The sequence below is a fragment of the Varanus komodoensis genome, unplaced genomic scaffold, assembly GCF_004798865.1.
Source record: "Varanus komodoensis strain SLA01 unplaced genomic scaffold, ASM479886v1 scaffold1, whole genome shotgun sequence".
Lineage (NCBI taxonomy): Eukaryota > Metazoa > Chordata > Lepidosauria > Squamata > Varanidae > Varanus > Varanus komodoensis.
Genome location: NW_025335268.1, coordinates 97,611,451 through 97,627,356, shown reverse-complemented (window position 1 = coordinate 97,627,356; position 15,906 = coordinate 97,611,451). Strand labels below are relative to the sequence as shown.

Sequence of the window (15,906 nt, the reverse complement as noted above, 5' to 3'; positions counted from 1 at the left end):
AGATTAAAGCCTAAGCAATCCATTTCTAGATGTTAGCACTGACCACTCTTGCTGCAAGAAAATTCAGTTCTGCTCCACACAACCATCTGCAATGCTGTCCTCCACCAACTCTTCATGAAAACAGTTTTTGCTTTTTGTAGGTCTCCATTGCTCCTCATGTGCGAGCTCTTCTTTCCATCTTCTTTTCATAGCTGAATTTGTGACAAGACCACCAGGATTTAGCCAAGGAGTCAGCTTTCACTACAACTAAATTACAGAAAAATTACCAACTATGTACCAAATGCCCTTCCCTCACCACTTAAGTCCATGCAAAAAGGGAGGAGAACAGACAAAACAGGACTGGGCTGAAAGGGTATCTAAATCAATGGAGAGGAACAGGGTGGGCGGTTTATAACTTTGGTCCCACACTCATAGCTCAGGATTTAGGTGTAGGGAAGCCGTACAGAGGATCAGGCTGCAAACATCCCAAGAGAATTAACACTTTTCCAGAAGAACAACCATTGACAATAACAGGACTTCTTTATAGCAAGTGTAGAAGAGTATCATGAACAGCATTTATCCCCCTACCTCCTCAAATTAAAACTTCTTTTTCTTAAAGCCTGTTGCTTGCTGAACAAGTTCAATTAACAAACAAATTAGGCCAATTCTGCCCTCTGCAACCATTTAAACCAACTTTCTCAAAGAGTTGGGTTAAGATGAGGAAAGACTCCTCACCTGTTTGCATGAAGTTAAAAATGTTTCTTACAACCCTCCATGGTTCAGTGGTAAGCTACATGAATTATATGCAGAAAGTTCTGGGCTTGATCCCCAATTTCTCAAGTAGGGCAAAACAAAAACAAAAACCTTTCCACCTGAAGCTCAGAAGAGCTATTGCTAGTCATTGTCAACAATACTGGGATAGAGAGGTCAATGGTCTGACTCGCTATAAAGTAGTATAAAGCTTTGTTGCTCTCTTGTGAATATCTCACGACCTGGGGTTCCAGTGCAATGCCTGTAGGTATTACTGCACCCCCAGACCCAGGCTTAAGTGTCCACCAAGCTATTTTTCCTTCTCAGCAAGTCCTCCACCTATACAAGGGGAGGAAAAACTCCTAGAAGAGAAAAAGGGCTGGAGGGGAGAAAAGTCAACCCTAGCAAGAGCCCTTGGGCAATAGGGAGATGGATTTACCACCTCCATCCAATTTTCAGATTTTCTAATACCATGCAAATAAATGAAAAAAATGTTGCTTTCACTTGCAAAGGAGGAAAGTAGGAGGGGAGAGAGGAGCCTGAGAGATTAAAAAATGAAAGAAGAGTCAGGGAAAGTCAGAACAAGAGGTATACACAAAGGATGCACATATATGCAGACAGACATAGATAAGGGGGGCACCCCAAAGTTTTTTGTGGTTGGCTCTCTCAACCCGATAGCAGCACATTTGTGTAGGAGCTCAGGACACTGTTTCAAAATGTAGAATGCCTCCTTGGGCCAACAAAGGTTGGGGATAACCCTACCCTACGTAACAGGTGGGTTTGTGGAGGCAAAATCCTTTTCTGTACTGAAAAACCACTAAACTTTTGCAGAAGCCAAAGTTCTAGTTTAGGACAGTAAAATCATGAGAAATTTCACAGGAAACTCTTCCTGCTCTCTTTGAACCTTGCTTGCAAGCAAACACCCAGCAGCAGACATGTAAAAGGAGAAAGAGAGAAAGCCAAGGCTGCTGCCTTCATGCTTCACCCACTTTCGGTCTGCTAAGTAAGGGAGTCTAAAGGTCTCCTAGTCACCATCCTACTAAGCTAAGAGGGAAGCATTGCTTATATTTCATTATGAGGTGAGTGGCTTTATAATTTTATTATGTAAGATGGTTATGTCCTATTTTACTGTTTTTATGATTTATCTGTTTTTATCAATTGTATTATATGCTGCTTCAGCATTTATAAGCTGCCCAGAGAACCTTCAGGTTATGGAAGCTGAAATAAATAAATAAATAAATAAATAAATAAATAAATAAATAAATAAATATTTCTCAATGTAGATATCATTGACACAGCTTAAAGAAAGTCTGGGGCACATGCCCTGGTGCTCTTTGCTCTCACAAGGCCCTTGCTTCTGAATATAGCATTTTTTTCTAGCATCCTGAGACATGCCATCTTTTTGATGATTTCAAATGGATTCTTCATTCATTCTACAGTGGTCATGCAGATGCCAACAGGCAATTCAGAAGTGGGACATGAGTGCCATGACCCTCTTCTACTGCTGTTCTCCTGAGATTGGTATTAGACTGATGTTACTGCCTCTGATCCTGGAGGCAGTATGTAGCCATTCTAAGTAGTAACCAAGACAATTTATTGCCCGTGTGAGTAAATCCCCAAAAGTATGTCATTGTTTTCAGTTTTAAAGAGGCTCAGGAAACATTACCTTCATTTTCAAAACCTACAACTATCCAAAGCAGTATAATGGCAGACAAAGCAGTCTAATAGCAATCACTCCTGCCAGCCAAAGCAGAACAGTGTGCTTTGGCCAAGAAATAAACAAATATATCCTGATGGCAAATTTAACTGGCTGAGCGTGATGCAAATCAACATCTCATTGGGAACTCAGTTGATAATGTCCAGGTCACAGACCTGAATTTAGTACAAAGGCCAATTTCTGCTCTAGTCTTCTCTTGTTTTAGGCCATTAAGAAAATATATAAATCCTCAACACCCTGAATTTTATTCCTGGTTAGATCAAGGGAAAGCTGTTATGGGAAAAATTAACATGGCCTCAGGTTGTGGGACGGAATAGAAGTAGAATGAAATAAATAAATAGATAACAGGTACACACTTTTACAGCATAAATGGCAAAAGAAACAAATACAGTACATTTTAAACCGTTCTTTAAAACAAAAGCACCCCTCCTCCCAAGCTATTTACATCTGACACAGCATAATAAAAATACATAGATCGGAAGATAAATGATAACAACTCCAAAACAAGTTTGCTTTATTCAATTATTTTTAAAAGTATGGAATCTACAATAACAGAATAGTACAAGTGGAACTTGGAATAAAATGTTGCAGTATGGGGTGCTGCTGTTCACTGTCCCCAGTCAGCCAGCCATACCCTCCCCCATGATGCTCCATTCCATTCCCCGCCTCACCTATGCCTCCACTCCCACCAACAGTCAGTTCGCATTCCACGATCATTGGGATGTTTGAGGAGCCTGCCCCCCTCCCGGATTTTTTCATAATGATTTGTCATTCTGTAAGATTTGTTTGGCCGAAGGTTCAAGGACCTCAGAACTCTGATACTTCCCTGCTCATCTATGCATTTTAGCTACATAAGCAATGCTTCTTGCTGACAAAACAGAACAGTTTCCACAACAATATATTTAGTTGCTTGTTCCCATTTAAAAAGAGCTTGCACAGTGCTCTAACACATATAGTATTAGTTTGTGTACAAAGAACAGTTCTTTAATATTTTTATTGTATAAATTATCCACGAGTACTCTTCTCTGAATAACGCAAAAGTACACACTAAAAATGAAAGAGGAAATACTAATACATTTTATATGCATACTATAGTATCAATTCTGTTTTTCACTGGTTTTAAATTGGCTCAGTCCACCATGCTGAGGAAATATCTCCAGTACCATTCCAACTATATATCTGATTAGATTACTGGCTCCATAGAGAATTACATAATAAAGCCAAGGCACTTAATCAAGCTGTAGCAGCAGTGAGTGTTTAGAAGCATAGTTCAAGGCCAAAACCATCAGCAGATGTACAGCCCTAAGGGAGTACATTCTAGATCTTCTTCTGCAGAGTGAAATACTTAGTAGACTTGTTTCAGCATTGCTCATACACACACAACTGATACCATACCAAAAAATTGAGGCCAAAGAAATGAACAGTGCTATCCTATGCATTCTTACTCAAAAGTGAGTCTCACTGTTTTTAATGAGACTTACTCCCAAGTAACTGTGCATACGTTTACAGTCTGAATGGGAATTTGTTAGCAGCTATATACAACAGAGCATGCAAAATTTTACAAACTGTTATACTGTCAGCATTTAAAGCAAATCTAAATAAACTCCCATATTTTCACTCAGCATTGTATGCTCCCATTAACTAAGATTAAGACTGGGAGAGAAAAGAGTTCCAGTCCCTAAAAATATGCTTAAGTTGCAGTTGCTAAGAAGGCATCCTAGGAGCCATAGGATTTTGGGATCCACAACCATCTCATGCCCCTAGGACATAAGCAGAACTAAACCAGACCTGGAACGGGCTTATTAATTTCTCCTCTAGTTATTTCAATGGGAGAGAAACAATAAAACAAGATTTTTTAAAAAATAAATTAATTGTTTTTCCCTCTACTTTGCCATACTGGTGCAAGGCCAACATGAGTTTGGAATCTTAGGAGGCCCAAACAGAGCTCTCCATATCTAACAATGGGATTTCTCTATAAGTTGCCTAAATATGAAGTTAGATGCTCAGAGTTTGAGGGATGCAAAATGCCAATCAACAGTTCTGTGGCAGGTCTCAGGAGAAAGAAAACAACATGTTTCTTAGGAAGAATTATCATTAACATGGCAAATAGTGGGTTTGTAATTCAAGGGGCAATGCACACTATCGTCTTGCACAGGAATTGTGCACATATAGTATCTCTACAATTATAGCTATTCATAGGATCAAACATTGCACACTGCTGTAAAACACCTTACAGATGGGTTAGAGGTGACATAAGAGTAATGCCCTCCAAGATCAGTTATATACCTATACACAGCAGCAAATAGAGCAGTGCTGCAGACAGCAATTTTAATAACTTTTCTAGTGCATGTCAGTGTACTGTATATGATTGCATGATTCTGCCCCGAAAAGGAAGAAATTCATACTATCAATACACTTAACTTTAGTCTGAAATAGAATTTTCTCCTTTAAAGCATCCAAAACCAAAGCATGGTGCATTTGGCCGGTGGTGTGCAGAGATATAAGTTGTTTGGTAAATTAAGCCTGTTATATTTTAGCTCCCAAAAGAGGGGAAAAACATACTCTGAGTGTTCATATCTATAATCAAATACAAAAACCTTTCTAGCCTTTTACAGATGCACTAGTTGCAATTAAAAATTAAGGGCTGCTCCAATTCCCAGGTTATAATAAATTTAGGTACCCTTGGCATCATCACAACTAACATGTAACTTTTGGACTAGGTCAACTACACAATGCTTTTGCTGAAGCAGGAACATGATAAGGGACTCCACAAGTCCAAAATGTGCTTTCTCCCATCAGTTTCTAGCTGCACATCATTCTCTCTTCATTTCAAAAGGAGGTGGCTCAGTTGATCACGCAAATTTGATGACTGTTCAACACTGAAGATGAGAAGGAAGAGTTCAAATGATACCAAGTGATATTTCGATACATTACAAAATAACTGTACATGGGTTAATATGTTTTTAATATGAAATATCTTTTATGGATATTTTAAATGTGCTTTGTGTACCACCCAGAGAGTTTCACCTGTTGGGCAGTTTGGACATCAATCAGTCAACCAACCAATCAATTAAATTGCAATGTAAATGATAGATGCAAGGGTCTCAAAATAAAATGGAGAAACAGATGATATTTTAATTCACTTTAGTTCCTGAATTATGATGTGTGTGATTTGGAAGAAGGTTTTATACCCACAAGCAGGAAGGAAATGCTTCCATTTCAAAATTTCTTTCTAAGATTTAATGCTCTACAAACTAACCCAGAAGGTTCACAGTAGCTCACAAATGCAATAAAATGCAAATTAAAAATCGGTAAGAACAATTAACCAAAACTATTCCCAGGGCTTAGAGCAGAAAATAACTGCCAAAAAGCATTCAAATTAGAAATGCGCAATCCTTAGGAGTAAGCCCCACCTTATATCTGCGTAAATATATCTGGAATCAAGCTACATATTTTTTTCTGATAGTGAATCAGGGGAACAAATCAAATGCAAACCATTACATGTGTAAATGAAACGCTCATTAGAAGAATGATCCCGTGTAAGGACACATTCTGCAATATGTCCCACTATGTTCAATAGTATTTGCTCCCTAATAACTATGTTTAGGGTTCAAGCCTCAATTGACCCATTAGTTTAGAACTGGGAAAAAGAACCATGTCTGGAAATGCCAGTAGAAAGCAGAGTTCAGTTCTCCTGGCCACTGTAAGCCTCACTCACCTTTAAAGAAACCCCTGAGCATCTACAAGTCATTCTTCATCACATACTATCTTGTTTTTCAAATGTTACAGCATGGGACATTTGAAAAAATCAAGCACTGTTATTTAATATTTTTAACACCAAAAGGACACTAACCATTACATAGTGCTGACACAGTCCTGAACCTGTTAGGTTTGCAGTCAATATAATACGGATAGATGAAAGATCAAAAGAATATTTGGCAAGAGTAACTACAATTGTCTATTGCAGGTAAATGCAAAAGTGAAGTAAGAACAGCAGAAACTCACTTTTTCTGAATAGCTTCTTGTCTAGAAAATAAAAGACAACAGTAGGGGGGCAGGGAGAGAAACAATATTATTTTTAAAAGTTACAAGATGCTTAAGAACACAAAGTAGGTTGAAGTGAATTTTAAGCTGCTGAAAAGAGGCCTGGCTTACAGCTGAGAAAATGGAAGAAGCAAAGGAAGGATCAGACTGTTTGACCTCTGAAGAGAACCCTGAGAACTAGAACTGAACTGAAATCCACTGGGTTGCTACAAATCATGAGAAGAAATCTGTGAATTTAAGCAATGAACAGCCAGTTCTAAAGGCAGATTTATTGTGCCCAACAGAGTCCACAAGAATGTTGTACGAAGAGTCAAATTAAGATGCAATCATGTGCATTTTTTACAGAAAAAGCATAGAAGTCCCAAGATACTAGCTGGAGCAGAAATTGTAGACATTTTCTCTTTCTAAGCATGCATAGGATTGTACACTTAGTTATTTTATCCTAGCAGTTAGGAGTAAAGAATGCTAGCTGTAGGAGAAACTTCTTTAATAGCCCTGGGTTCTGTTCCTTCCTTCCTCTGCAGGGCTCCCCTACAAATAGTATACAATCTATACCAGGCAAAAATTACATTTCCAAGGAAACCAGCCCATACAATAACAAGTAAACACTGCATATACTTACTGGTACTGCAGGTGGGTAGTTATAATTGCCATTTTCCTTAAGCTCTGCAAAGAACAAAATACTGAATAACTGCTCTTTTCCATAATGGTTCTATTCATGCAGTCAATGTACAGGGCATGCGGTTTACTCAGAGATCATCACATAATAGACCCTCCTAGCCCATAAAATCTGCTGCTCTGAAGGACCCCAAGGCTTTCAATATTATTACATAAATCACTTCTAAAATCATTTCTAAAACCCACGCATTAGTAAGGAATATTTAGAACATAGATTTTATTTCTGTTATCTCTATTTATTTATTGAATTTTCCTCCAAAGAGCTCAAGGCAGGTAGGTGAGAGTCAGTGACTGGCCCAAAATCACTCAGTGTGCTTCATGGCCATGTGGGAACTTGAACCCAGGTTTCCCCAGTTCAATATTCCAACCACTACATTCTTTCAAACAGGCTGGGAAATTTCCCATGGATTTCTTTCCATGGGAAATTTTCCCTAAGCAATGTTCTCCTCATAAGACAGGCATGACTAGTGGAAGGTGTAGAAAGTTGACTTCCACTGATTTATTTAGAAAATTTCTAGGTTGCCCCATTCGCCGAAGCCTCGGGGCGGCTTACAAATAAATCAATTAAAATACATAAATAACAATATAAAATACACATAACTGTATAAAATAAGTCACCCTGGCCAAAAAACTTTAAAATAAAAATAACATTAACAATTAAAATGACGCTTGAATAAAAAGGTCTTCACCTGGCGCCGAAAAACAAATTACAACAGCGCCAGGCAGACCTTTCTGGGGAGCGCATTCCATAGATTGGGCACCACCTCAGAGAAAGCCCTCCTCCGAGTACCTATCCTCCTAATTTCCTTCATGGAGGGTTCCCGGAGAAGGGCCTCTCCCGCTGATCTCGGGGCGGGCGGGCATATATGGACATAAGCGCTCCTTCAGGTAGCCAGGACCCAAGCCGTTTAGGGCTTTATAGGTCATCACAGACACCTTGAATTGGGCCCGGACTTCAATGGGAAGCCAGTGAAGCTGATGGAGGACTGGAGTCATGTGAGCATAACACCCAGTCCCTGTCAGCAGCCTGGCAGCTCTATTCTGAACCAATTGAAGTATCCGGACCGTCTTCAAGGGTAGCCCCACATAGAGCGCATTGCAGAAGTCAAGTGGGGAAGTCACCAACGCATGTGTCACTGTCGCCAGGCAGTCGTACTCCAGGTAGGGGCGCAGCTGATGGATCAGCTGAAGCTGAAAGAAAGCGCTCCTCGCCACCGCTGTCACCTGAGCTTCCAGTGAAAGCTCTGGGCCAAGGAGCACTCCCAAGCTGCGGACCTTGTCCCTAAGAGGGAGTGTAACCCCGTTCAGGACTAGGTTCAATTCACCCTCACCGAAGCTCGATCCGCCAACCAAGAGGACCTCCGTCTTGTCTGGATTGAGCTTCAGTTTATTGGCCCTCATCCAGCCCATTACCTCAGCCAGGCACCGGTTCAGCACAGCCACTGCCTCACCTGGATTGGTGGAAAATGAGAGGTAGAGCTGGGTATCATCAGCGTACTGATGATTCCGCAGCCCACACCTCCTGATGACCTCTCCCAGCGGTTTCATGTAGACGTTAAACAGCAAAGGGGACAAAATGGACCCCTGCGGTACTCCATGGCAAAGCTGCCATGGCGCAGAGCCATAGTCCCCCAGCACCACCTTCTGGAAATGGTCATTAAGAGCGGAACCACTGCAGAGCAGTGCCTCCGACCCCCACTCCTGCTAGCCTATCCAGAAGGATACCATGGTCGATAGTATCGAAAGCCGCTGAGAGGTCCAGAAGAACCAACAGGGACGCACTCCCCCTGTCCTTCTCCCTGCACAGGTCATCATACAGGGCGACCAAGGCAGATTCAGTACCGTACCCGGGTCTGAAGCCGGACTGAAATGGGTCCAGATAATCAGTTTCATCCAAGAGTGCTTGGAGTTGTCCCGCCACCACCCGCTCCAACACCTTGCCCAGAAACGGGATGTTGGCCACTGGTCTATAATTAGTGGCCATCTCTGGATCCAGTGACGCCTTCTTCAGGACCGGTCGGACTACCGCCTCCTTTAAAGAGGCAGGTACCCGACCCTCCCTCAGAGAAGCGTTAACAACTTCCAAGATCCAGATCCCAATCCCGTGCTTGGCGTTATTTATTAACCAAGATGGGCAAGGGTCCAATAGGCGAGTGGTGGGACGTACTCGTCCAAGCACCTTGTCCACATCATCAGGCCACAGTAACTGAAATTCATCCATTAATTTTGGACCTGGTGGCGGCATTGGTATCTCCCCAGAAACCTCTGAGTCACTAGTAGAGTCTAGCTCGCGACGAATCTGAACGATTTTCTCCCTGAAATGCTTGACAAAGTTGTCACAGCGGGCCTTCGAGGGTGAAACCAGATCTTTCTTGGGGCCAGGATAAACCAGGCCATGCCACTCAAAAAAGCTCCACCAGACAGCATTTTGAGGAGGCAACGGAGATGGAGAAGAATTTCTTTTTCGCCGCCCTCACCGCCACAGCATAGGCCCGATAATGGGCTCTTAAGTGTGTTCGGTCAGATTCATCCCATGATTTCCTCCACCTACGCTCTAGCTGTCTCCCAGCCTGCTTCATCACCCGCAATTCAGGTGTATACCAAGGGGAAGAGTGGGCTCTGTCCGGCGGGAGAGGACGCTTAGGAGCGATCATGTCAACAGCCCTGGTCATTTCCCCGTTCCACAGTTCGACCAGGGCGTCGACTGGAGCACCAGTCTTGTCAGTCGGAAACTCCCCCAGGGCCTTCAGGAATCCATCCGGATCCATCCAGCTCCGAGGGCGGACCCACACAATCGGGTCCGCACCCTTACAGAGGGAGAGGGAAGTCCCGTGAATCCCCCATGGCCCCTTATATCCCCTGAAAATCTGTTCCTGCGACCTGGGGAACACTCTGGAACAGCTGGTGAGAGAGAAGACTCTGTAGAACCTGCTTCCCCTCCTTCTGTTGGCAGGATCCTGTAATTTTATTTATTGTATTAAAACCTTTATATACTGTCTGTGTTAGCCAAATGGCACTCTGAACTGTTTACAATAAAAATTAAAAAGACCAACATGTTAAAGCAATACGACATAACAACGTAATATATGTAAGTGTAATATAGGCCATAATGCACCAATTCCAAACCAATTAAATAAAATACTTTGGTAAATAAATAATAAACAATCCACAGCGATCCAACAGTATAAAGTACAATATAAAATGACTTTTTTTCTTTTAGCCATTAAAATACTAGGAAAATAAAAGGTTTTGGCCCGGTGCTGAAAAGCATAAAAACTTGGTGCCAGGCACACCTCTCTGGAGAACAGACTCCACAATCAAAGTGCCACAACCAAAAAGGCCTTTCCCCTAGTGGCCACCTTCCTTACATCTTTTAAAGGTGGCTTGTGGTAAAGGATTTCAGTGGATGATCTTAAAGTCTGGGAGGAGACTTTCTTCAGATATCCAGGGTCTAAACCATTTAGGGCTTTATATGTTAATGTAAGCCCTTTAAATTGGCCCTGGACTTCAGTGGATCCTGTAGGGCAATCTGGAAATTCTAATACTTGAAAGCAACAAACTAGGATTTCAAATTCTTAACTGATAAGCTAGGTAAAGAATTGCCAGGCTTGAGCTGGACAAAAGAAACCCCATGCAACTCACAATTTGATGCCAATGACATGCTGCAATTGCTCTTTAACCCATGTATGAACACAAGGATAATATAATTACCATGTAATACACTTGGCAGCTTTAATTAAAGTTGGAAAAAAAGAGAAAACAGAATATTCTTTTTGGTTACAGAAAGCTAAATAAGTGAAGAGAGTGTTTCACTCGCCCATCTATGGACTATCAGTGCCACTGTTTATGAAGCATTTAACTTTTGAAACTCCAAAAGAAATAAACAGAGCTGAAATCAAATGATTGATGATATATGTAGCATTACCAGAAAAATGCAGGTACATAGGCCAACCAGCACGGCACTGTCTCCATACTCATATTTTAAAGAGGTCCCTTTTTCAAAGGTAAAGGGACTTTCTGTCTGCCTCAAAGCTGGTGGCTCTGTATTAAAGAATATGGTCATGTTCACAAAGCATGCATTTATTTAATCCTCCTTTAAATTCTGACCATGAAAATCTGTGCAAATATGTCTACAGTAAATACACTTGGATGTAACATATAGAAACAAACAATGTTTCCAGACTGATGCTCACATGTATATTAGGAATGGAATAAAATTCTCTCAATTCCCAAATCTGAATTTGACTAGTAATCTCCCTTTTTCTACATTTCTTGTACCTTATATGTAACTGAGTACTAGGCAAAACAGACACTGTTATGGAAAAAACAATCCTTACATCTTCTGAGTGCAAGATGGCATCCTCTTGCATCACCATGTTTCTGGCAGCCTGTCCTAGGAACTGAAAGACATGCAAGTTACATTATCAAATACAGATATGTTCTAAGATGCCAGCACTCCGCTGGCACCAAAAGCAGATGTTTTGTTGAGTTAGTTTTGATGGAATTTAAGCAACAGATACATAAGCAGAACTACACACTTAATAAACTAAGTTCAGGCAACCTGACAAGCTACAGCTTGAAAATTCAAAAACTTCGCAGCATGCACCATGGTGGTCAGTAGTCTACAACCTGTTTGCTTCATCCTTGCCTTTTTTTGTTTGATTGGAAAATCTGTAGCGGGAGTTCAGGTACAGGAGGTTGTTAATGCCTCTTTTAGAGAGGGAGTGGTGCTTTCCACATTAAAAACCATGGTTATTGTATCACTCCTTAAGAATCCTACCCTGGACACAGCCAATGTGAACAACTTCCAGCCAGTTGCCAACATTCCCTTTTTGAGAAAGGTGATTGAGCAGTGTACATAACCTAGTATTATTCCTATGATATCCTGAAATAACAAGACCCCATGTCTCATTATCACTGTCATCTTTAAAGCAAATCTCTACACCAGTGTAAAATTTATATATTGACCTACAGATATTATTCCTAGCAAAATAGCACTCAAGGAGGTATACAGTCATAAATAAAATGTGATTAAAACAAAAATAAAACAAATGCATTGAAACACAACAATAAGAGAATAAAATGACTCTGAACCCTAAAGAACCCTACAGACAAAGGCTTGCTTGAATAAAAAGGTATTTCCCTGCCACCAGAAGGACTACAGGGAGGGAGCAAACCTACTTCACCTTAGCAGGAAGTTCTACAACCTGGAAGATGCTAGTGAAATGTATTTCTAAAAGTGGTAGTTTTTAAAGAAGGGTCCCTCCTAATGATTGTAAGACTCAGGCAATCTTTCAGGTAGCTTGGGTACAAGCTAGGAAGGGCTTTATATGTCATAAGCGGCACTCTGAAACCAGTGCTTCTCTGTAGCCAGTGAAGGTTTTGAAACAGGCCTTATATGCCCCTGTAACTGACCCCAGTATCCTTGACCAGCTGACATTTCAGAACAGTTTTCAAAGGCAGCCCTATGGAGAGTTCATTCTAGCAGTCCAAATGGAATACTAAGGCATGTCTGCCCATGATCAGATCAGAGATCTCTAGGGACAAGCACAGTTGGTGCACTAGTTTCAGCAATACAGACAAGCTCCTGGCCAGCACTGAAACCTGGGCATCCAGGTTCAAGGCAGAGTCTAGAAGTACATCCAAAGTGCTAACCCTGAGTCATTAGTGGGAGTGTAATCTTATTTAGTACAGTCAGAATCTGTGCCTTTTGACTAACCAGGTGTATCTCTTTTTTTCTGGATAAAAATTCCGTCTGGTTGCTCTCACCCACTCCATTATGAACATCAGACATCAGTTTAGAACCAGAACATATTCTTTGCATTTGGACGGATGAGAAAAATAGAGTTGGGATCCTCAGCGTACTGGTGGCATCAAAGCCCCAGGCAACTTCTCCCAGCAGTTTCATGTATATGTTAAATAGCATAAGGAATAAAGTGGAACCCTGAGGGACTGAAGCCACCATATAACAGTGTCTCCAAGTCCCATCTCAGGTAGATGCTCCAGAAAGTATCAAAAGCTACCACAAGGATCAAGAGAACCAACAGGGACACTTTCGACCTGACCACTTCCCAGCATATACTGTCCACATAGATAAAACAGTTTCTGTCCCATAACAAGGCAAGAAGACAGACTGAAATGGCTCTACACAATTCCCATCAGACTCAGCCAGCACAGTCAATCAGCAGGGATTATATAAATTGCAATCCAAAACACTTCGAGAAGGGCATCTCATTGGACAATTCTACACTATGGGATTATCACTATTTTTCTTCTCCGTTTGGGGAATAAGCAAAGAACAGCAGTAGACTAGTTCAGCTGAATGGGCAGCTTGAACTGTACAGGGAGTATTTTACCATGGCAGCCAGCTAGTGCGAGCAAACTATTCCTAAATCTATTCATCTCTTTCACTCCATGGAAATATACAACCGAAAACACTGACCACCCACTAGCCAAACCTCCAAAAATGGGATACACCACTGTACATGAAGGGGACAGGACGTCAAAGCTTTCCTAAAGTCCAATCCCAGATCTGGCGGCATCGTAGAAGACTACAAATCCCATAATACCCTGCGCTCTCCTTCTGCAGGTCTGAAGTTAGGCAACAAACGCGGTGCTTTCTAGATCTCACAGTCTCACTCACCTCAGCGCTCCGGGAGCCTTTCAGCACCTGCTTAGTGAGGGCGATGACATCTGTACCACAACTGGTCACTTTCTCGGTCAGCAGTCCCTTCACAGAGTGGCCGAATCGAGCCTGAACATCCACACCACTGCCCGCTGAAGTCGCCGCCATCTTACCCACCCGAACCGACTTACCTCTTGCGTCAAAGGGGCCGCGATGGCAAGCATAAATGGTCAAAAAGATGGAAAGGCAAAATGGAAGGGATCTTGGTAGTTGCAAAATCAATTTAGGCACGTGCAATGTAAGAAGGAAAGAGTCTTTCCGTCTGCAGTGGGCCTATTTACCGACACAACACAGAGAATTGCCAGACATTATGAAGTAATGATTTTGTAATCTGGTGTTGTTACGTGCCGTCAATTTAACTCCGACATAGGGAGACCCAATGAGTCAATGCCCTTCAAATTGTTCTGTCTGACGACCTTGCTCAGCTTTGTAAATTGAGGGCTCTGGCTTCCCGGTCATGGGTCGGCTTCCTTTTCTTCTTCTGCCTTCGGTTTTCCCAAGAATGATTAGTCTTCTCCAGCAAGTCTTGCCTTCTCATGATGTGCCTAAAGTACAGCGGTCTCTTGTATCATTTCTTGCTTTCAGGGAAAGTCCTGACTTGACTTGATCCAGGACTCACTTGTGCATCTAATGTTGGCCCAGAGTATTCTCAAAGCTCTCCTCCAACACCATGTTTTGAATGTATCCATTCTCTTCTTATCAGCTTTCTTCACTGTTCAGCTTTAACTCTAATGCATAGTGGAGCAAGGTGTACAAAAGGATATTATTTAAAGAGGGACAGCTGCATAGTAAAGTGTATTTACTGTAGACATTAGGGTAGTTGCTACCTTTCAACCTAGCCTGCCTCACAGGGTTGTTGTTTTAAGGATAAAATGGAGAAGAGACCTTTTTTTTTTTTTTTTTGAAATTTTTATTAAGATTTTAAACTAAAACTACAAACATCAATCAAGGAGAGGAGACCTTTACAAGCCCCCAAGCCACCTTGGATTCTTTGCCGGAGGAAGGAAGGTGGAATATAAATGCAATACAATAAAAATAATAAGATTAGTAAATTAAGAAAGCTTGCAACAACTCTGCTTTTATGTTTTTCTACATTGTCTTTTTCTCCCCATATTGTGCTTTGGGATGAAAAGGTGAAAGAAATCCACCTTGTAGTCCAGCGTTAATATTGCAGACCAAGAGTGGGACTGCCCACCCCCTTGACCCCTCAGACATCATCCCATGCAAATTTGCGCCCTTAATCCTCTTGCTCCATTGACTTACATGCAAACTGGTTGTTTTCACATTTTGAAAAACCAGAAAGAACAGTATAATCTTTACATGTTTGGACAAGGGGGTAGGGGCTTACAGTTCCTGGCATCCTGTAGCCAATATGCTGGGTGTCACAGGACTTTTTCCATCTAAACATGTATAGATTGTGCCCTAAAAGTTTGAACAGGTATTTCTGTCTTTGATGGTCCTTTTCATTTTTTCAGGTATAACTCATTGCTTGCTTGCTAGTTGCGAAGTCATGTCCGACACATCACAACCCCATGGACAAAACTCCTCCAGGCCTTCCTGTCCTCCACCATCCCTCAGAGTCCACTAAAGCTCATGCCGACTGCTTCAGTGACTCCATGTATCCACCTCATCCTCTGCTGTCCCTTTCGTCCTTTGCTGTCAATTTTTCCCAGCATTAGGCTCTTCTCCAGTGAGTCCTTCCTTCTCATTAGGTCACCAAAGTATTTGAGTTTCATCTTCAGGATCTGGCCTTTTAAAGAGCAGTCAGGGTTGATCTCCTCTTGAACTGACTTGTCCTTGATCGCTTTGCAGTCCAAGGGACTTGCAGGAGTCTTCTCCAGCACCACAATTCTTCGGTTCTTCAAAGGCCTCAATTCTTCGGCGCTCAGCCTTCCTTATGGTCCAACTTTCACAGCTATAGGTTGCAAGTGGAAAACCATAGCCTTGACTATATGAACTTTTGTTGGCAGTGTGATGTCTCTGCTTTTTAGTATGCTGTCTAGATTTGTCATAGCTTTCCTCCCAAGGAGCAAGCACCTTTTAATTTCTTTGC

At 41.7% G+C, this 15,906-nt stretch overlaps 1 protein-coding gene across 1 annotated transcript; it reads right to left on the bottom strand.

Annotated features, from left to right (window-relative positions):
* Positions 1–2,929: 2,929 nt before the first annotated feature.
* Positions 2,930–14,005, bottom strand: BORCS7 (BLOC-1 related complex subunit 7). The gene is made up of 5 exons (XM_044437787.1): positions 13,812–14,005; positions 11,506–11,568; positions 7,113–7,156; positions 6,452–6,472; positions 2,930–5,325 (listed from the first exon to the last, which is right to left on the bottom strand). Exons 1-5 carry the CDS (start codon positions 13,959–13,961, stop codon positions 5,271–5,273), a joined length of 333 nt encoding a protein of 110 aa, XP_044293722.1. The 5' UTR covers positions 13,962–14,005; the 3' UTR covers positions 2,930–5,270.
* Between the last annotated feature and the right edge of the window lie 1,901 nt (positions 14,006–15,906).